At 38.8% G+C, this 22342-nt stretch overlaps 1 protein-coding gene across 9 annotated transcripts in view; it reads right to left on the reverse strand.

The window, feature by feature from the left end:
• Positions 1-1726: 1726 nt before the first annotated feature.
• CEP170 (centrosomal protein 170) overlaps positions 1727-22342 on the reverse strand; it is a 71235-nt gene continuing 50619 nt past the window's right edge. For 3 of the 9 annotated variants that reach the window (XM_080997624.1, XM_080997622.1, XM_080997617.1), the window contains 10 exons: positions 20659-20785; positions 18175-20025; positions 14899-14949; positions 13102-13336; positions 12404-12581; positions 9873-10040; positions 7123-7211; positions 4556-4649; positions 3845-3896; positions 1727-2925 (listed from right to left, as the gene is read on the reverse strand). In XM_080997624.1, the coding sequence (XP_080853750.1) occupies positions 2639-2925; positions 3845-3896; positions 4556-4649; positions 7123-7211; positions 9873-10040; positions 12404-12581; positions 13102-13336; positions 14899-14949; positions 18175-20025; positions 20659-20785 (3132 nt within the window). In that variant the 3' untranslated portion in view covers positions 1727-2638. The remainder of the gene's footprint in view (positions 2926-3844; positions 3897-4555; positions 4650-7122; positions 7212-9872; positions 10041-12403; positions 12582-13101; positions 13337-14898; positions 14950-18174; positions 20026-20658; positions 20786-22342) is intronic. The other 6 variants (XM_080997621.1, XM_080997620.1, XM_080997618.1 and 3 more) reach the window with 6 other exon arrangements.

Genomic DNA, 22342 nt, shown 5'->3' on the forward strand with positions numbered 1-22342 from the left:
ATGGAGAGTTCCTGTCTCATTATTAAAAACTGCAAACAATCTGGATTTTTTTTCTGAGAATGCTCTATACTAATTACAAGCTGAGCCAGGAGCCTTTGCCCACCACTAGCACAGGAAACTTAAGATGTTTTCATCTAGATTTATGCAATAAAAACAATCACAGAGGGATTACCAAGCTTTAATTAGCCATACTGCCACATTTCACTCGCACCCCCAACTCTACAGTGGGTACCCAGGAAACCATGAGCAGAACTCTGTTCACAGAAAGGGAGTTCCCATATTCTTGAATAGTGCAGGATATGCTACAGGGAGCTACAATTGTCAGGGTCTGCGGGAGGAGGAAAGAGAACCAGAAGTACAGATGCCCCTACTCTGCACCTTTTGTTTATGTAATGAAATTTTCCCTGCAAAAGGAGTAAGGATTTGTCTATATGCAAGCTTGTATTGCTACATGTACATTGTTTTTAACTTCTACAGATCTCTGTATGAACACCTATTGTAGAATTAAAGTGGTTTTATTGTCCTTTGCACAAACATTGTCCAAAATTCAGCAAAATTAATTCTCAGACACAAAACACACAGTACATTTAGGAAAATATCCCTTCATAATTATTGAACTTGATTCAAAGCACATCATGAACATTTACTGGTTCACACAGTTAATCACACATGTATATCAAGTTATTGTATAAAGTTCCAGAAACACTTTATTTAAAAATGGAGCTGTAAATGCTTGTAACATATATAATAAATGTAACAAAAAAATAAATAAGGAGTATGCATTCATACAAAGAACATTATAAATGCAAACATTTATTACAGAACACAAAAGGTGTAAACCTCTGAAAAAATAAAAACAATTGTGTGAAGAGTGTAAATGTTTAATTTTTCCATATCTGTTTCCTATTTTCCCACATAGGTGTGTTTGTGGTTCTTCTCCCAAGCACTGAAATGAGAAATGATGATGGCCAAAACCTTGTAACTGCTCTCAATGTATTTTGTTGTACACCAGTTTAAATTTTGACAGCATCTGTAAACAAGTGTTTTCCTGATCTCTGTCAATAGTGAGTGGGACACAGAGTTTGACAAGAGGCAGTTTCCAATTTTAAAGCAAAAAAACAAAACTAAAGCCAATATACAACAGGGTTTTGGGGTTTTTTATTTTTATATCTCTACAAAAAATGTTTTTGTATATTTAGTTGGTCAAACTTTGCAATGACTTCCAAAATCCTGTACAGTTTAAAAATTGTACAGGAAAAAGTAGTTTTAAACAAGTGACACATAAGATTATTGCTGAAATATTAAAGACTATTTCATAAAAGCTTCAAAATTGTATTTGTAACCTTAATATATAGACTGATGCAAAAACAGGAAACTTCCAGTTCTTAGTTGCATTTAACAGAAGATCTTGAAATTACAGTGTTCTGGAAATATAGGGTTATTTACTTTTGTTATTATTTCCGAAAGTTAAGTTACAGGGACAACTTTAAAGATAAATAGGCTTATATGAGATATTTTGTTAGCTTTGCTGTTAAGCAGTATAAGCAAAAGGGCTACATTAGCAGTTTTCTTCCAGAAATTCTTATAACATATAAGACAGAGACTTACTAAAGAGTCTACAGGAAAAAACATGAACAATTTGGATGTCTGGAGTCAGTCTATTGACCAGATTATCACTATTCTATCTCCAAATCTTTTGAAGAAAATTTTACAACTCATGATCATCTCAAGGAGCACTTATAAATGCATTTTTATTTGACCTTGGTGACACAGCATGAGAAAGGATTTAAAGGAATAGACTTACAAAGCTATACATTTAAATTGGTTTCATAGTTCCAAAATGATGACATTTCATTCTCATCAACATCAAAAAGACATATTGAACAGGATCAGCAAGGGCCAAATCTAGACTTTTGGGAGGTGGATTTGCGCCATTGTCGTGGTGTCATCTTTTTTAAAATAAGGACAGTTATGATCACTTTTCTATGTACATCCAAGTTATTAGCCCCTATTGATACTGATATGTTCACCTTCAACTCCCACCAAATTCTTAGTGCAAACATAATATTCATGTAAACCTCATGACAATTTACATAGCAATGAAGTTCTATAAATCACAATGGTTTGAAATCTTCAGTATGCAACAATGAATGCATTGTCAAGCCGGTCTCTCCTTATATTGTAACGTGTCATGGTATTAAGATGAAGGATATCCTAATTTAGATCCCCTTACTCAGAATCAAGTTTAAATGATCAATAATTTCATACAAATTTGAGTGAAGAGGTTTAATCACAAATCAGCTTGGCACAGGAGACTCAGAAATTTAATAATGCTGGACTTTCATCTGCTTGCATATCATTTTAACAGTCTGCTGAAACTAAGTAAACTATGGAGGGAAAAGTTCAAAATAAGTGCTTGCAAAGCCCATACAATTACCACAAACTGCGTTCTATGTCAATACCAATTTTACCTTAATGAGTCAGGAGGTGTGCGACATCCAAAGCATCACAGCTAAGTAGTTGGTATAACAAAGCAATGGCCCTTTTACCAAACTTTTTGTTACTTTTTGAACGATGATGCTAGGACTCTTTCATTGAATTCTGCACATTCAATACTAAAAGTTCTGATAGCATGTTGTCATTCACGCAAAGTTGGATCTTCCTCCTCTCCGTCTGGATTGAACCGATTGAAATGTATGCTGAAATCATGCTCAGATTCAACATTGCCAAGTTCAGTTGAGGCTGGGGCAATGGTGGGTCGAACAGCTCTTGCTTCTGGCTGGCAGTTTGGCTGGATCTGAGGATGGGCACCTTGAGAAACAGAGCTGGACTTCTGCTTAGGCTGAGCTGCTTGGACAGCGCTCGCCAATCCCAAATTGCTCATCGCTTCCAATGTCCCATCAGGATCAATCATTGAATTTATCACTGAATAAAGAAAGAGGGGGAGAGGTTGGTGAAAAATCACTATTAGGATTTTTTTCATTCAGCTCATCTCGTGGGAGGGAGCCATTACAATAGCCACCCGAGCAGCAGTGTTGCTTTCATGTACCAGGAAGGGAGAGGCAAGGTGACAGGGAGGTTGTGAATGCACTGGTGTATCCAATCAGATGCTCTTGCCACTGTGTTCTTGCAGCCCCAACCTTGCCCCTCCTGATAAGTGGCATAGATACTGCTGCTGGGAGGCTGTTGCACCCTGGTGAGCAAGCCACTCCTGGTGCCAGAGTTTCTTATGACGGAGGGCAATATTTCAAGTTCTCTTAAGGATAAAACCTAATCAGCTTTATGCAAAGTTCTGCAGGGCCAGAAACATGAGGAAGGAGGGGCTCTGGATGGCAGGACAGGACCTGTGTCTGTGGTCACTGAAGAAGCAAAGATGGGTAGTGGTGCTCCCTGTAGTCATAGCAACGCACTCCTGTCAGTTGCCAGGGGAGGCAGCTGCAAACTGAACAGTCACCTGTGGAGTCAAGAAGACCTTTCCCACCCATATAACAATCTATTGTGAGATCCACTATTTGCCCAGTAGCACACTGACAGGCATTCCACTACTATGTCTATAGCAAAAACTAAGGTCTGGAGAACAGAAAGTAGCGACTCCGGCAGTGAGCAGTAGGGTCGAGTCACTATCAATTCTCGCCTAGTAACTGAATAGATAACCTTAAAAGTGGGGTTATCTATTCTTCTCATCTATCATTCTTTTCATCCCCTTGTCTCTTTCAATATCCTCTATAACTTCTGTAGGATTGTAACTTTTAAAAAAAAAATCAAATCAAAAGCCTGACAAAATAAAATTATTTGTATTCTGAAAACCCTGGTGTTCGCAACATCAGTATATAATATTAAATACCTTGTAGTTGCTTCTCAACTCTCTTCAGTTCTTGCAATATTGATGATATTTCCTGCATCAACACATAAAAAGCATTAGGTTCCATTAATGGACAAGCCACATTTCTTCACAGTATGTACATTACATTAATGATTGTATATATGTTAGGGGGAATGTAAGTAGAGTAGTTTATATGCATAACTGCTGGCTATTGTGCACCTTCATCAGACTTCATGGAGAAGACACAAAGCCTGTTACAGACACACACACACCCCCCCCCATGTGTGTGGTTTGGCTGTGTCTATATATCTGTCTGTATATTGTATTGTTTTGCTGTTTGCCACCCTGGGCTCCTTTGAGAGGAAGGGTGGGATATAAATTCAACTTATTAATTAAATAAAGACTTAAAACAAGGTGAAGAACTTTTAAAGCGGCTATATTCTCAGGTACATTAGGAGCTGTTTTATAAAGAACTGGTCTATCTCTTTCAGGTTTGTCTACACAAACTGGTATTGGCTTTGCAGTGTTTCAGGCAGGAGTCTTTTCTAGCATTACCTGGAAATGCAAGGGATTGAACTTCTGCATGCAAGGAAGATGTTCTGCCACTAAGCTACAGCCACTCTTAGTGAAAAAGCTTCCAAAATCGATCGTCTTTCAACCTTCAGCAGCTGAGGGACTGCTTCCCCTTTTCAACATTATTACTTGAGAATGACAATTATTATTTCATCATACCATGCTTGATGTTTTCACAATTGGGATTTCACTTTCAGCTCGTAGCTTCTTTTCAATGTCTTCCCAATTTCGGTCTTTGTCCTTAAACAAGACTCTGTAGCCAAAAAGCACAGAAGAGTGATTATAAGCCTTATGCTATAAAGACTTGCATGACTGCGTAACAATAAAAAATCATCACCTGCCTTAAAAATTCTAATTGAACGCAACTCAAAATAAGATGGGCATTTACAGTCTTGTGGCAAGCCTATATTGCTCTTGCTCTTACTTGCAGGGGAGACAAAATTACAAAGCTATAAATTTTACCCAGTTGTCATTTTCTCCTCAGAGTATGCACACAGACAAATCTAAACATTCCAAATGTTTTCCATATTTTGTAACGAACTACTTCGTAGTGGCTGTACTTCCAGCACTCTAGAAAACTGGAGGATGGAAGTACGGGCAAGGTGAAAAGAGAAATATCTCTTTTGACCTTGATGGGACTGACACAGGACTTCATGGGTAGAGATCTGGGAATGCACTCTCTTCTAAAAATACAATAAAAATGGAGATAGGAGCAGCGGGGGGGGGGGGGGGGGAATCCGTAGGAGGAGGGAACCATTCCTTAGGGGACAAACTGATACACTTTCATGAAGAGTACATATATCCAAGGACTGGTGCCAATAGGAAATTTGACCATTGGAAAAACAGAGAGATGGGCTTGTGATGGGAGTGTACACTTCATGGTGACTAGCCTGCTTGATATAAAAGTTGTGGAGGTCATGCCTCATCTAGATAGAGTGGATGACAGTGCCTGGGAAGACTCAGCTGCCATGGTGCATGTCAGCACCAATGATGTGCAGAACTGTGATCATATGCTCCAGGAAGCTCAGTTTAGATTGCTAGGTAGGAAGTTGAAATTCGGGATAGTGTCCACCTGGGCATAGCAAAGACCATTTAGGTGAAAGGACCATCAAGTGCAGCATTTCACTCACTCAGCGGACAACCAGTTACTCATGGGAAGACTGCAAACCTATTCCGATTGCAAGATTCCTTTCCTCACCTGCAGTTCCCAGAAGCACCTATTCAGAGGCATACTGCCTTCAACAGTGGAGGTGGCAGCACTGCTATTTTTCTAGGAAAAGAGGTGCCAGAACTCACCATGAACGCCTCCCTTGTTCACTTAGAATGTCAATGGCTCCCACCTGAGAGGTGCTGGAACTGAGTTCCAGCTGGAAAAAAAGCCCTGGCTAGTGGTCATTGTCAAGCCTTTTAAATAATAATAATAATAATAATAATAATAATTTATTTATACCCAGCCACTCTGGGCGGCTTCCAACAAAATATTAAAATACAATAGTCTATTAAACATGAATGTGTCTAGACCCCCTTTAAAGCCAGCTTGATGGCCATCAATGCATCTCGTAATAGCAGATACTATGGAATGTTCTGTGTGAAGAACTTCTTGTCTGTTCTGAGTCTTCTAACATTAAGTTTAATTGCATGTCCCTGTGCACCAGTATTAAGAGAGAGGATCCACTTTCTCCCACAACATAGACAGTCTTATATACCTCTGTCATGCCCATCCCTTACTCACAAGAAAAAAAAAGCCTCTTTGTCAAAAAGTAGTGCAAAATATCTTGAGAAACTCACATAACTCCAGGAATAAGTGCTAGGTCTGAATTAGGCAAGACTTGACTGAAATTATCTTTTGGCTATTCTGAGCAATCCAGGATAATTGGTTTAAAACGCCATTCACAAGTTTCAATGAACACAGCACATTTCAAACATTTTCATGAGATATAAAAATACTTTTAATAAACGAGTAGGAATTAGAGTATCAGAATAGTTTTTCAAGTTTCTGGCAAAGAGTTCATAGTTAGAGAATTAAAACTGAATAGATGAACATTTATTTTAAAACTTGTGTAGTTAAACACGTTATACAGACAGGTACTACTTTTATTTTCGTAACACTGGTTCTGGATTTGAGCAAATGTGAAGGATCAACTCCCCTCTGTTCCACATAGCGTGGTCCTCTTAGATGTTCTCAATGTGACTTGATTATTAGATTGAATTTTGAGGAAAATGGGGGGGGGAAACACCCCACTTTTCCCACTGCAAAGTTGAGTGAAGCCAGTTGAGTGAAACTTCAGGGAAGTTTTTAGTATGTGATGTTGTATTGTGCTTTTATTGTTTTTTGTTGGGAGCCGCAGAGGCAACCCAGTCAGATGGGTGGCATATAAATAACAACAACAACAACAACAACAACAACCATTATTATTATTATTATTATTATTATTATTATTATTATTATTTGCCGGTCACTGCACATTACAAGAATATTGTTTTAACACTATACGCCCCCCTCCTCCTGTGTAAAGGAGTTCATTGTTAATAGCTCAATTTTTAAAATACTAATACTACGGCTAACAATAATATTTTAAGAAGACAGGAAGGGCCAATTTCTTCCTATTAAAATAAGCCAATGATTTTACATGGATTTTAATGGAACATGACCTGCAGTCAAAAGGACATAAACATTTTAATAATATTTTTTGCAAGAGAATTTTACTGATGAGGGCACAGATTACCTTATTTTGCCAGCTGTTTTATCTATAGACTGTCTAATCTTCCGGGAAAACTGGAAGACTGAGGACAACAGCAAGGTATCTCCCATAACCTGAAAGAGTTTCAAAAGACAAGTGTTCATTTAAATAATACAGTTTCTAGATCACCTTCTAAAAATGTAAGTGACAATATCATGGCTTTTCCTTCCTAAACGATTATTCTCATGTCATGTACTTCCAATTTACTTTAGTTGGAGCACAGAACAATATTCAACTTTTTAAATTCATGCAACTTGTCAATATATGGAAATTATCTTTAGCCATAAGCATAGCTTTCATTGCAATAAAAAAGCGCATTCATAAATGGAAAAATAACACTGACTTCAGCTGGCTAGAGTCAATTCCCTGGTATTTGTTATCAGTATTTTATACATTTATTAAAAAATCCTTCCAGTAGCACCTTTAAGACCAACTAAGTTAGTTCTTGGTATGAGCTTTCGTGTGCAAGCACACTTCTTCAGATACTTCAGATGGTATCTGAAGAAGTGTGCTTGCACACGAAAGCTCATACCAAGAACTAACTTAGTTGGTCTTAAAGGTGCTACTGGAAGGATTTTTTTTTTATTTTGACTATGGCAGACCAACACGGCTACCTATCTGTACTTATAAATTTATTGTTAGTATTAGTAAATGTATGTAAAATAAGACAACTTCCAATAAACAAAACAATGTGCAGAAAAAGTTGAAATGTGAATTAAGAAGTATTGCAATTGAACAAGGGAAAAATCTGCTCTGTGAGCTGCATTAATGAAACATACAGTGGTACCTCTGGTTATGTACTTAATTTGTTCTGGAGGTCCGTTTTTAACCTGAAACTGTTCTTAACCTGAAGCACCACTTTAGGGCCTCCTGCTGCTGCCGTGTCGCCGCCGTGCGATTTCTGTTCTCATCCTGAAGCAAAGTTCTTAACCCGAGGTACTATTTATTTCTGGGTTAGTGGAGTCTGTAACCTGAAGCGTATGTAACCTGAAGCGTATGTAACCCGAGGTACCATTGTATTCAATCCAACTGTGAACTATCCAATGGCCAGCAGAAAATAAACACATACAAAACTCAATGGAATGCCTGCTGAATCATGCTCTGGACCCCACTCACCAGGGGCTCTTCTTTGTGCCCTTCATGTAGAGATGTGGAGGGAGCAAGACAATATTCTGGGCCCACTTACGTAGCCAGTGTACAGTACTGCTAAACCCTCTGGGATTCGTACCTAGGAAATCATTAGGAGGCCTGGCAAGACACTTTGGCATTGGCACTGTGTGATTTGTTGCATCTATCTGTTTGGTGGTGAGCTCAGGTGCCTTGCTCTTGTGGTGCTCCCCACTGTGGGGTCCCCTTTAAATGATGTTATGGTGTCACTTGAAGGTCCTAGGCCGGGGTCAGCAAACTTTTTCAGCAGGGGGCCGGTCCACTGTCCCTCAGACCTCGTGGGGGGCCGGACTATATTTTGAATTAAAACAAAAATGAACGAATTCCTATGCCCCACAAATAACCCAGAGATGCATTTTAAATAAAAGGACACATTCTGCTTATGTAAAAACATGCTGATTCCCGGACCGTCCACAGGCCGGATTTAGAAGGCATTTGGGCTGGATCCGGCCCCCGGGCCTTAGTTTGCCTACCCATGTCCTAGGCTGTTGTAGGAGCTGGCATGCTGGTCACACATCAGTGTCACAGAATGGACCACACTACTGGTTCATGTCATTATGTACCTAAGCTGGGTGGTGGTACTGGTTAGCATTACGGCTGTCTGATGACTGGAACTTTGCCCTATGCCTAAGCAAGCATGGTTGGCTATAATCAATAAAAGTTGTGGCCTTTTTCATTGTTGTCTCAAACACATTGACTTGGATATCAGACTTTGCCAGTTTTGACACTGCTGCCACAGCTCCCCATACAACATTCTTCTGACGGACCCCTAATCCTCAAGTATGGCTTTTTAGGGGCACAGTGGGCAGCGGTGGGAAAGCTTCATTCTGCGAACTGGTCTCACGATATTGCCACTGGTCTCACAATATTATGATTTGATGCTAGCACACAGTTATTTCCCATTTCATGACATTTTGGTTCACAGTCTGGTCTTTTCCACTGTTTCTAAAGTATGTTTCCTGTTTTCACTGATGCTTACATTGGGCCACACTGAGCTTTTTCTTTGTGAGACTAGGGATAATCTTCCCAGTCTGTACTTTCATAATAAAACACAAAGATCAAGAGCAGCAAAAAATAATACGCAAGACAGTGCTAGGCAGTTCTATACTTGAACCAAAGCAAGATGACAAATAAGAATAGCTAAATTTAGGCTCATGGGGGTTCAAATTCTCACTGTGCTGTGAAGCTCAAAATGCATCTTGGGTCAGTCACTATCTCTTAGCTAACTCAATTCACATAATTGTTCTGGGGATTATATGGAATAATCCCACCTAAACTACTTTGAGCTCCTAGGAAGAACAATGGAATATAAAATGATAAAATGAACTACATAAACCCAACACCTCACCCCAAATTTGTCTTCCTCCTCAGCCTTCTGCCTCGCTAACTCCAAATCCCTGCCTCTGTCTCACTAGAAACTGCCTAAGAGGTGCGGGGGATGAGTGATGTCTCTTCCTTATAGAGGAAGTTCATGAGGTAGCTTTGGTACTTAATGTTCAAACAGGAAAGTTATTGGCTCCCTGGGCCTTTCACTCAGCTCTTTATGTAAAGGCATGGACAATACTTACTTCATCCCTACTCCAGGTTCGCCGACGTGTAATTGTGGGGGGCTCAGGTAGGTCTGTTGTCTGTGGTTTGGAATCATTAGGTCGAGTGTTGCCATCTGGTGTTTTTGCATTTACCACTGGAGGAATCTTCCTGAAGTTCAGACTTTCATCAAATACACGGTCTACTAGCTGAAAAAAATTTAAATATATATATATATATAATTAGTGAGAAAGCTTCACTTTAAAACCAACCAGAGAGGTGCATTATGAGGCTCGTCAGTTTAGATGGGTTTGCCACTAAAGAACAGAAGAAATCAAAATAATAACTGGAGTATTCAATTTACTTGTATATTAGAAAACAAAAACAAAAAAAATCATTTAATTTTGCCAAAACATCAGCAATTATTTTAGTTATGAATGCACAGAAATAGATATTAAGGTTACAAATGCAATAGTGGTGTATAACTGCAGAACAAAAGAGAAAGGGGACTCATATTTATTTAGTAAAGATGTAAGTTCACATTATCTAACTCAGAGAAAATGCATATTTACATTAGCAGAAGCTTAGTAGTATGGTTAGGAAACAATAAAAAGAAACCAACATGAACATAATAAAAATTACACCACTTACACACAAAACATATCCTGCTACTCACAAAAATGTACATAGAACATAATGTTGTTAACTAAGGCTTATGTACAAGAAGTTGAAATAAATCAAGAGGAACAACACAACAGGTGAACAGAAAACATCCAGGGTTGGCACTGAATTTAGCATTTAAAGGGTTGTTTTTACTAGATTAAATCTTGGGATTTAGTGCTTACCACCACCCATCCACTACCTGAGAAAAATAAAATAAACTCTACTCATGAACCCTAAATGTGTTCTAGAGGCATTTTCAAATTCCAGCCAGCTGATTATTCACTTGAATTTGTCAATGCTCAGTAATGGAAAAAAAACCTTAGTAATAACACAAAACCTTGTTTCTCATTTCTCTCTTTTATCCCACATATATGAGTCAGACACAAATATGGATTCTCTCTCGTTGTTGTCTCTACAAATACGTTATCTTGTCAGAATCTGATCTTATAGCTGGTTCAGATAGTCAAATCACCAGCTCACGTGACTGGTCTACTCTTTGGGAACAGTGTTAAAATTGGAAAAGGCTTTCTCAGCAGCAGCTTCTATGAGCTGAGACTTCTATATTCCCAGCACTTACTGCTGGTGGAAGCTGCCACAGGACTTCCGAGTCTCTTTAGTTAACTTTACATTGTTTACATTAGATCAGCCGTGTGAGTGATTCTGTGCCAATGACCAAGCTGCAGGAGTGTTTTGTAAATGGTTCAACATGTATTTGACTACTCCGCAGCTGTACAACTGGTGAAGCCAAATGGTAACACTATTCTGTTTTTCCGTCATTGTTCTACCTATTGAAAAGTGATGCGGGTGTGCTAAGGCAATCGTTCCATCAGGGCAAGCATATTAGCTTGCCAGATGGAACAATTTCCCTCTCCTTTCCCCTGTGCACTGTTTTGGGTGTTCTTGAAACACCCCCTCAGCCAATTTCAAGGGGGATGAGGAGGACAGGGGGCAAACCTCCCTTGGGGAAATGGAAGTGCTTGCACAGGACTTCTGCTGACAGGACTAATTAGTTGAATCCTGCCTACATTTTCCGTATCTGAGAATTCCAAATTACTGTTGAAACAAACCCTCACACTTAGAAGTTAAATGGAGGCAGCTCTAACAAAGAACTTTTATCCAATTGCTAAATTTTTCTCAGTAGCTTTTTGTTACTATGGTGGTGTGTTACTGGCTTGCGCCTTAAAATACATCTTCCCAGGAAACTGCCAACCCTGAAATCAAACCAAATAGTTAAAAAAAGACAAACAGTAATACTGTTTAAAAGAGTTGACTTTATATTTTAAAATACTCTCACTGGTGGTCGCAATATTGACCTGAACATGCAGGTTTTGCATATAGAAACAGCATGTCAGAGAAATGTATGACTTGAACTGCAGCATGAAATCATGCTAATTTAAATGTTTATGATAATTGTTATAATTAGGAAGGATGGCTCATAAATTGAATTAATAATAATAATACAGTAACATATTAGGGAGGGGAACTTCCACTCAGTGAGTGAATCATTTAAAAGATCGTTAACATTCAGGGCCATCTAAGACCAATGAAAATGCAAAGTATCTCACCTTACACATAGTATTTTATAATACCTGTCTATAAACAAATCTCCAATGCTTTCTCTTTTCTAGGGAGCATTGAGATACTACTCACTTGCATCTGAGGCTATGACAAAGAAACAAGCAAAAGGTCTTATGTGCAAAGTAATCAGAAAAAACTGACCATGTATTCAAAATATGACTGTTCTTGCATTGGCCATTTTAACCACTGGGATTAATTTTTTTTAATAGGCAACAATCTTAAAATTAAAGGAAGGGTATGCTGAGAATATGGAGATTCATGCACACACAGGTGGAAATAATTAAACTTATGTCAGAAGGATAAAGCAAAAGAAATAAAGAAAAGAAAGAACCTTATGCATTTCTCCATGAAGATCTCCTACCTCTTCTCTAGTGTCTATGGCAGAGCCAGGGGTGGTGGCAGCAGTGCTTACTGTGGTACTAGGAGCAGTGCCTGATGAAGTCACTGAATCTATCTCTCCTGCTACATCATTGATTTCACGTGCGATGAGAGCCAGGTCCTGACTGATCCTGTTAATAGTTAACACAGCATAATTGATCCCAAATAAAAAACCTCAGAGTTCAAAGTTGCTGTTCCTTACAATATGAAACATGCTACTGTTTTGAGTATTTTCTTCTAATCATAACTGTCATAGGTACGAGTCTTTAAAATAACTTCCAGCTTTGGCTGCTCTGGCAACTACAAGAGCAGCACCTAAGAAACTTTGCTGTGCAAGGACTCCAACATTCTTCTGCTGTAATTGAACAAAATGCATCTCAACATTTTAAATCCAGGGATGTACATCTTACCATGTGCAAATGGGTCATTACAGTTTATAGTTTCAACCAAGGAGAACTGCAATGGCTTATAACCTAATAATTAACCCAAACCTATGGATTCAAGTTACAAGAAAGGAGATTCCAACAAAACATCAGGAAGAACTTTCTGACAATAAACCCAATTACAAAACAAAACACATTTTGTAATGGTCATTGATTTAACCGATAAGATGCTGTTTTTAAACCAAGTAATCATCCCTTGAAAGCCAACCTTGCTATTTCTTCTCGATGGGCAGTCCAATCTCGAATGTAGTCTTCCTGTTCCTTTATCCTATGCTTGAAGATATTGCTACTTTGCGTTGGTGTCCCTGTGCTCTGCAATCGAGTAGTTTTCAGGGCTGGAGAAGTACGTAGACGGGCATGTTTAGGAGAGTTACGGTTTGATCCAAATTCATCTTCCGAGGTGGAAGCATAATCAGTAGGAAAGCGCCTCCATCTTGAATTTACTAAATTAGTTTAATTATTAAAAAAGAATTATTATTGTATCTACTGCAAGGAATAAAATGATTTTAGATTTTAGAAACATCATGACAACACAACAGTTGCTTAATTCCAAACCCAAAATACCTTATACAAAAGTGTTTGCTGACTATAGCATAAAAAGAAAGCTACTAAAATTGTGTTAAATAATAAATGCTAATTTACAAAAATGTGAAAAAGGAAGCTCCTTGTACAATGGTGAGTTAATAAGTTAGGAACGCTACTAGTCTTCTATCTAAGAGCATGATATATATATATATCAGAACAAGGGCCCAATTCATTGTCACTTTCCAACACAGTGAGTCGTACTTTTTCTGCAAATTTTTCCCATTGTCAAAAAGCCTAACTTTCCATGAGATAATATAGGCATTGAGTACAAATAACTGAAGTAGTGTAGTTGCCAGAGGGGGGTGGAAATATCAAGTCTATTGAATTTGAAATTCAGTTTTGAAACATTAGGTGACATCCACCAAACATTGTAAGAGCATAGTGAACTTGAAATAATAATCTAATGTTACTTTCCTGAGGAAGAGGAGTAACAATAGCAGGCAAAATGCTCATTTTCAGTCAGATGTTGAGGGCTGCAGGAAACCCTTTCTTGTCCACCCCTCCTCTTTCCCCCCGAAAAGGCTGTCCAGACTAATATAAATACAAGTCCTTGGAAATGTAACAGTGCCCAAACAACCTAAGGGAACTGAAGATTCAAAACACTAGCTTTGTAGGTCAGTTGCCTTGAATTGTGGATCAGTCAGATAGCATGAAAGAATGTGGTGTCAAAAAGCTTGAAGTCATTTTTGCCAAGATTTGTTAAGTCCACAGATGACACTTTTAGACAGTACAAATATTACTGTTCAGAAATAATTTAAGTGAAAATAATTTACAATTCAGTGCAATGTAAATTATTTGCATGTGTTGCAATGTAAAAATTGCAATGTTTTCAGATCAGATTATAATAATAGCTTGTAAAGATACATGGTGAATTTAGAATATAGCATTATTCCAGTACAATTAATTGAAGAATGAAAATATTTCATTGCCAGATAATATGCAGATGCTAATGAATAAGTCAGGTTTTACTTATTTTAAATCATCTAAAGTAGTTTTACTCTACCCTGCAGCTGAAAAAGGTTCCTAGTGTGGCTTTCACATATTAATAAGACACACTGGAATATATACACTTTTGCAGTTTCTCATCCTTAGTTTAAAAAGCTTTTTTTTAATAAGCAGAAAAAGCACTTATTTCTAAAAGCATGCAAAACAACCACTGAGGGTCAGAGAGTTGTCATGAGCTGGACCCGATTGTTGTTTTTGTTTTTTTGTAAAACATTTCAAATTGATTTGAATTTCCCTTTATTTCTCAGTTACTCCAATAGTCAGAGTATTTTTTTTAAGCTATAGTTTTATGAATTTGGAGCTAGTCCTGCAACCCAGCATTGTACAACATGAGAATTTAAAGTAATTGTTTTCCAAAAAACCAAATATTTAGGAGTGAAATCTTAGAAACAAAATATGATTTCTAGTACTCTACCACTGTAAGTTTCAACAGCAGGATCTGGGTCTGGGAGAAGACGGTATGCCTCTGTGTACAAAATATTTGTTTATCATATTAATGAAGATATACAGATTTAAAGCATTTGCTTGTATTAAGTAATTCCACTATTTTAAAAACACAGACGTGAAAAAAAATTGAACTGACTTTTGAGAATTCTGTTAAATACAAACTTAAGACATCCAAATAACAGGCTACAACATAGCCAGGAAGAGATACAAACAAGCAGTAACTTTCGTCATGCTCATTTTAGTTCCATCAGTACCAAGAAGGCTAAAAAGCCTGCAAAAGAGTTGATGCTCTGCTTTTTCTAACAGGAAACATGAGCTTGCTGTTTCGCAGAGATCAATGAAGCAAGCTCCCATTTCTCCTTAGCAGAAATCTTTGTGGGCTGCAGAGAAGTGACTTTTGGGCTTCTTGGAACTTAAGAGATCACTTTTCCACTCTTTCCAAATGTCTCTTAAACAAGGATGGGCATAATAACCCGGGTAGCTGCAATGATATCAGAGGAGCTTCTGGGAATTTCCCTGTTGAACAGCATTTCCCAGTAGATCAGCAACTCTCGTGTCCCAATAAGCTCTCCGGGCTAATAGACTGGTGCTACATGGTTCCATAGGTAGGGCCCATTCTGCATGTAACGAGCTCATGGAAAGGATGCATGAGAAATATATTGTCTCTGAATTTAGATGCAAACTGACCAGATCCACGTCTTCAAGACTAATGTGCAAATCAGAAGAGAATAATTTTGCACATCAATGAATTTGGCAATGCAATACTCAACTCAAAAAAATATATTGAAATACATTAAAATGGGTAATTTAGGTTAAAAAAGATTGAGAAATGCATATACTGAAACAGAATACCTATTTCAATATGTATTTTGTGGTAAGTATGTACAGGTGGCAACCATTTTGAGTGGGGGTTCCATTCCTGGCCCCCTCGTGCATTGGCCAAGTGTGCATAAGCCTGCACCATTTTCAGGCCACTTCTGGGGTTGGCAGTGACCGGCATGTGCGTGATTGCACATTAATTGGATGCGTGTAAAATGGTCACTGCCTATAATTGAATGGCCTGCCCATGCCTTAAGATCTTCTGTTGACACTCTACTCCAAGTCTTCTTTACTGGAAGATCATTATATAATTAAAATGGAGAGGGCTTTGTCAGTGGTAGAACCCTAGGTTGGGAATGCACTCCCAAAACAAGGGTACCTGGCATCTACTTTACAATCTTCTTGGCAACAGGTTAAACCTTTAAAAAATATCAAAAAAATCTAGGCATTTTAATTTGAATAATAGCTTACTTAGTTTTCCTTGTCATTTTTATCTTCTGTCTTTTATTCAAGATCGTTAATGTCTTTATCTTATTGTACTAGGAATTTACTAATTTATTATTTATATCTGCTGTATACTGCTCTGTAATTGAACTTGGTGAAGGGATTATTAAAAAAGACAACAACTTCTAACCTGCTCTTGGTGTGATGCAGAATTAAGGAGATACAGTGGTATCTCGGGTTACAAACACCTCGGGTTACAGACTCTGCTAACCTGGAAGTAGTACTTCGGGTTAAGAACTTTACCTCAGGATGAGAACTGAAATCATGCGCCAAGGGCGCGGCAGCAGTGGGAGGCCCCATTAGCTAAAGTGGTACCTCAGGTTAAGAACAGTTTCAGGTTAAGAACGGACCTCTGGAACGAATTAAGTACGTAACCACAGGTACCACTGTATTCAGTCTCCAACAGAAATTAAATTTCTCTTTGCAGTGGGGAAATTGAGAAGTCAACTCTTTTTTACTTTCTTCTCAATAAGTAATGTCTGAACAAATGCAGTTACTCATCCTGTATAAGAAGCATTACATATCAGAGCTGTTTTACAGCATCTAACATTGTGACATTTATTTTATTACTGTTTTTATTACTGTATTATTATTATTGCCTATTATTGCCTATTTCTATATTCCTTCTTTTTTTCCATTTTGTAACTTGGGTGTACTCTTTGATTCTGAGCTATCACTCTCTGCGTACAGCTTTAAAGTTTTTTCAATGAGTTTTTTGGAATTGTAAAACTTATTTTATTCCTTTAAAATATCTCTAATCTAGTCAGGCAAGAGACAAAAAACTGAGGCGACTGTGCCTGCCTCCCAGAATTCTTTGCTCTCCGGCCTATTATGTTAGTTTATCAATTAAGAATGGGATTTCAGTTGTTGGGATACAATGATGGCAGGAAAAGGATCATGCTTATTTTGTGCACCCAAGGATCTAGACAGAGTGGGTAAAAATGGGTGCCACCCAACATGGTCTCAAAAACCCAAACCCTGATTTACAAATAGTTTAAAATGACAGTTGCAGAAGTCCTAATGTCTCCAACAGAATGAAATAGTATCTGCAAATGCTTTTTACCTAGTTGCGTATCATTCTCAAAGACAGGTAATAGGCCTTCTATCCTGTAACCATGATTCATATAGCCTTGTGTACACACAATATTTTTTTCTATCTGGCTGCAGCTGCTCATACCATGCCAGATGCTACTCTGGAGGTTTTCCCAAACCCTTGGGCATGCCTTTTAGGTATAGCTGAATGACTATGATGAAAGAAATGCCCTGGGAACTCCTAGTGCATGCTTGGCTGTTGAGATCTTGGCCTGAATGTTTCACAAGGTGATGGATATGCAAATAATATAACCCCCAGATGGAGGCTGACAAAAACTAGTTATGCATGAAGATAATCCATGTGTAGACTGCTGCATTTCAGTTCTTTCCACATGAGCTATACCAAACTAATGACTAGGTTAACATGCCTTTTCAGAAGCCTGTTATGAAATTAGGTAGTAATTCTCAGTCAACTGGAGAACCAAAGCCAAGCGTGACTTCTTTTCTTTTCTTGGTGTATCTTAGCTACTGTAGAAGCAATAGATAATAATCACTGGCCTCTCATAATCCAAATCCAAGTTCAAAATGCTATGTACTACAGAACTAGATCTGAAAAAGAATCCTGACATCCCAAACATTATTAGTCTTACATGTTACAGTTTTATAGCAAAAAAAGCATTAATTTGGTTAAAAAGCTGAATGACTTATAAATAAATCAGCCATTTAGCAGTGAAGGAGATTCAGCCAATCCCTTACCATCTTTCATTAGATTCAGCAACTTTAAAGCTACACTTTATTATTAAAAATGTTTCATGTATGTCCCTATCAACCGAAAAGGGAAAGTGCTGACAGGACAAATTATTGAATTAAGGTTGAAAAACTTTCGTACCTGCTGAAGAATTATGAGCTGATGACAGAGATTTGGATTTGGAGTCCGAAAGGCGAGATATGCTGTTCGCTCTCATTCTAGGAGAAACTTTAGTGCTGTCTGCTGGCGGTGTTATCCTAATGCCACTTCTAATTATGGCTTCTGGAGTACGAGATGATGTCGTGCTTCTAGACATTGTTGCTTCAGAGTCACTACGCGCTGATAAAGAACCAAGTCTATTTCTCCGTGGCTGAGCAAGCAGGTCAATTCTTGAGATATTTCTCCTTCCAGATGGGGGTTTGGAAGTAGAACTTGTAGTAGACACCTCAGAAGCAACGGATGCTTTATCCGCATCTGCCAGTTCACTATCTGACACTTCACCAAGTCGCGCTCGACGTAAGAGAGAAGTCCTTGTGGGGCGAGGCCTTGGGAGAGTGGTTGATTTACTGGACTGCCCAGCTGATGCTGGAGAGGTCCTCAACTTGGCTGACTTGATACCTTCTGTTTTGGAATGTAAATGTTCATCTGCTGAGGTAAAAGATGTCCTTCCATGCGATTTGCCAGAGCATGTTTCCTGGTCGGAAGATAAGATATCAGAAATGGCAGAATGAGGTACGCTGGAAGTTTGGTCGTCATCTGTTAAATCTACAGAAGGCTGCCTTATTCTTCCACTGCTCTGCACAACCTTGCGTGCATCACCTCTCGAACCAGCATCTGAAGATCGGCTTTTTGTTTTCTTCTCAATTTTGTCTCTAGCGCTTGTAGAAGATGACTTTGAAGCATCCTTTGAAGGTGAACCAGTGGAACATCTATCTTTGTACAGGGTACTAAAGCTTTTTCGTTTCTGAGATTGCTTTCTTTCACTGTCGCCAGTAACAAGGCTAATTGTACTAGCTGTATCCACATCTGATTCAGGCGAAATGGAATTATCTCTATTATAGCTGGGAGTATCAGGTCCTTCGTCGGTTTTGTTTTCTTCACGCAGCTTCGCTTCAAGAAAAGCCATTACAGCTTCAGTGTCCTTTAAGATAAGTGTTGTATCTAGACTAGAATCTGTTTCCACGGAATCACTTTTCTCACTTATTCTACTAGTGGATGTTAAAGACAATGATGGCGGAGTAGTTCCTGTCTGTTTATTGATGTGAGGGATCAGTTCTATAGGTATATTTGTGCTTGGTTTATCTATGGTAAAGCTGCCTTGTCTCACCAACGGCTTCGATGATTCTTTTTTATCCCCACTAAACCCTTTTGGAGTTGGACATCTTGTTGCATCTTCCGCTTTCCTTCTTTTCCCGTCACTTTGCACCACTTTACTTTCTGCTTTGCCAGAACCACGCCCTGATGCTTTCTCTTTATTGTCTGCTTTATGAGAAACAGGCAGCTCGTCTCTACTTCTTTCAGCTTGGTTTGGTGTTTTTGAAGAAGATAATTTAGTGGGGGTCCAATGTGTTACCTCCTTTTGTTCCTGCTGCTTAATTTTAGCCAAAGCTTGTTTTACCACCGATGTTTCTCTGCCATTTTCACTTTTCTCTTTGTCAGAAGAAAAGGAACTGTTGGAGTGAAGAAGCACCTTGTCTGCTTTAGGAGACAGGCCATTCATTGCCCTGCTTGCTTTAGTCACGCTCCTGTCACTAATTTGCCCTATTTCTTTCTGGGTATGAGTTGGAGTTTCTTTCTCTTGAAGTTCAGTGTCTTGTTTTTCACCTATCTCCGATCGCTGGTGGGTTGTAACCTTTGTTCTTTGTCCTTCTGTGGCATTTTCCTCCTTCGGCAACTGTGGAAGTGTTCGCCTCTTTCTATCTCCTTGGCTGGTCAAAGAGGCAGCAGAGGCAGCACTTCTAGCTGACAGGCCAGATTCACTGATGTCTGTATCTAAAACCAAATAAAACGTAGGAAAATGGGGAGAGGGAAAACATGTTAAGTAAAAGCACTTGTGTGGGATTCACCTGACAAGCCATGTCAGTGGAAGCCCTGGGCAAGGACTTCCACTTCTGTAATAAGGCATACCCCCACAACAGCACCATAGCCGTCAACCTTCCCTTTTTTTTGTGAGAAATTCCCTTATTCCAGCACCATTTCCCGCAGTTTCCCGCTGCTATCCCAGATTGTTAGATATCCCATAGTCTGTCTCCGGGTCAGGTGAGGCTGCTGATCTCTTATTTTCAAATCTGAAAGTTGACAGCTATGAACAGCACACAAGGGGAAAAGAGAGGGATCGTTCTATCTGGCAAGCTGCAATGCTGGTGCAGATGCAACACTCACCATAGCACAACACTGAATGCCACCTGGAAATTCTACAAATATTACAGATTATTTCAATTAAAATTTAGAGGGAGCCTCATTTACTCTTTTTCTTTTGCATCACAATCTTTTAGCATCAAAATTCTTTACAAAGCACATGCTTTTAACAAACACTATTGCTTAAGTGGTTATGAGAAGTTTAACAATTGAGTGCGATAAAACGTGCTGCTAGTAGTTGCTATGAAAGATAAATATGTAAAGTACCATTTTCTAGAGGAGCAGGAGCAAATGATTCCATCCGTACTTCACTTTCTTCATGTTTTGTATGATTAGCAGCCAGACTAGCCCACTGTGACACCCAGCGCTTGCTTCCAGATACACCAGTGCTTTCCTATTAACAGATTTCAACACAAATCATGCTTACATTGATTTAGTCATTTTAAAGAGAGAAAAATGGAAAAAAACATTCAGAAAATTAAGATCTTGGAGAACAAGTGTGCGTGCGCGCACACGCACGCACACTCACACTCAGATTAAGTGAAATCATGATTCAGTCACTACCATACATTGACTGATGCCTTTACTGCAAGACTAATTAGGAAGGAATGTCATCTAGTAGTGAACTTGTGGTTAGAAACTGGCAGTGTGCAGTCATATCTTAGCTTAGCAAACAGACATATAAATAAGTTTTTTACACCTATACATGTAGCTGCTTTGATCCTCCCTACATGAGTGGGGAAAACAAACCAGGAAGCTGCAATTTACCATAGGTGTCCATTACAACTGAACTGCAGAACTATGGCTGACTGCTTCTGAAACAAGCCAATTACCAGAGCTTCATATTCTGGCTTGCTTAGAAGGCATCAACCACATTTTCCTAGTTTGAACTTAATAGTTAATGGCAGCTTTCTGACTTGTCACCTTGCTTGCATGAAGGAAGTAGCAAACTGGCTGCAGGATGCATATCCACCTCCCAGCCAATTTGATAACCCAAACATAGCCAGGGGCATCTATCCATCCATGTTGCTCTATTAGCCCTCTTTTATGCAAGTTTAGCATGTACGTCTGACTTTGCTGTTGATTAAGGCTATATTACACAGGCATTAGCACTGAAACACCATTATTCAGAGGCTACGAGTATAACACGTGGAACATATATAACCACCCAACATAGTACCCTACAGGTTGGGATTTGATAATAGTGGGTTAGGAAAGCATAAAATAATGCTAACTCTGGAAGTGTATACTCGATTTTGACCAAACCACATGGGAAAATCTGGTGCAAGGCCAAGCTTTGCAGTGTTTGCCCTGCAGTCAAGATCACAGATCATGTATTGCGAGACTGTATTTAGTATAGCATGGAAAGGGAGATTATTTTCAATTCTCATAATAAAGCTCCATAAGCTCAACATCAGTTTACTCGTGAAAGTTATTTCAAATGGTGGGGAGAAGTGGGTCAAATTTGGGCTGGTCTTTGTAAGTATTTTTTGAGGCTTCGAAACTGAGTGAAAATATAAAGGACTCTGAAGCTGCAGTAAGTTCTTTGTCCAGTAGGTGGCTGTCAAAGAGCCTACTTAGGCTCTGCTGTGCCATCAAATTACAGCAGAAGCTGCTTTAGTTTTTTGAAGATTGTAAAACATGTGTGCAAAATGTTAATTCACGTGAAAGGACTTTGTATTTCCAGCTCTTGCATGTGTTACATTTTCTCCCTCAAGAATGCAGAAACCCGTCTCTTCAGTGATGCATCTACACAGCACTCACTATAAATCCCTTTAAAACATTATTCACATGTAAGATATGGACTGAAGCAAAATCAGTAATTAGAGGAATGGGTTGGCTTCAAAGTGCTGAGCAACTGTGTGGGAAATGATTATACCACAAGCCTCTGTGGTAGGCTGATGTGTGGAGATAAAGGCCCAAACTAAACATCAGACACAAACAGCAGCTG

The sequence above is a fragment of the Podarcis pityusensis genome (genome assembly GCF_964106645.2).
Source record: "Podarcis pityusensis genome assembly, chromosome: 3".
NCBI lineage: Eukaryota > Metazoa > Chordata > Lepidosauria > Squamata > Lacertidae > Podarcis > Podarcis pityusensis.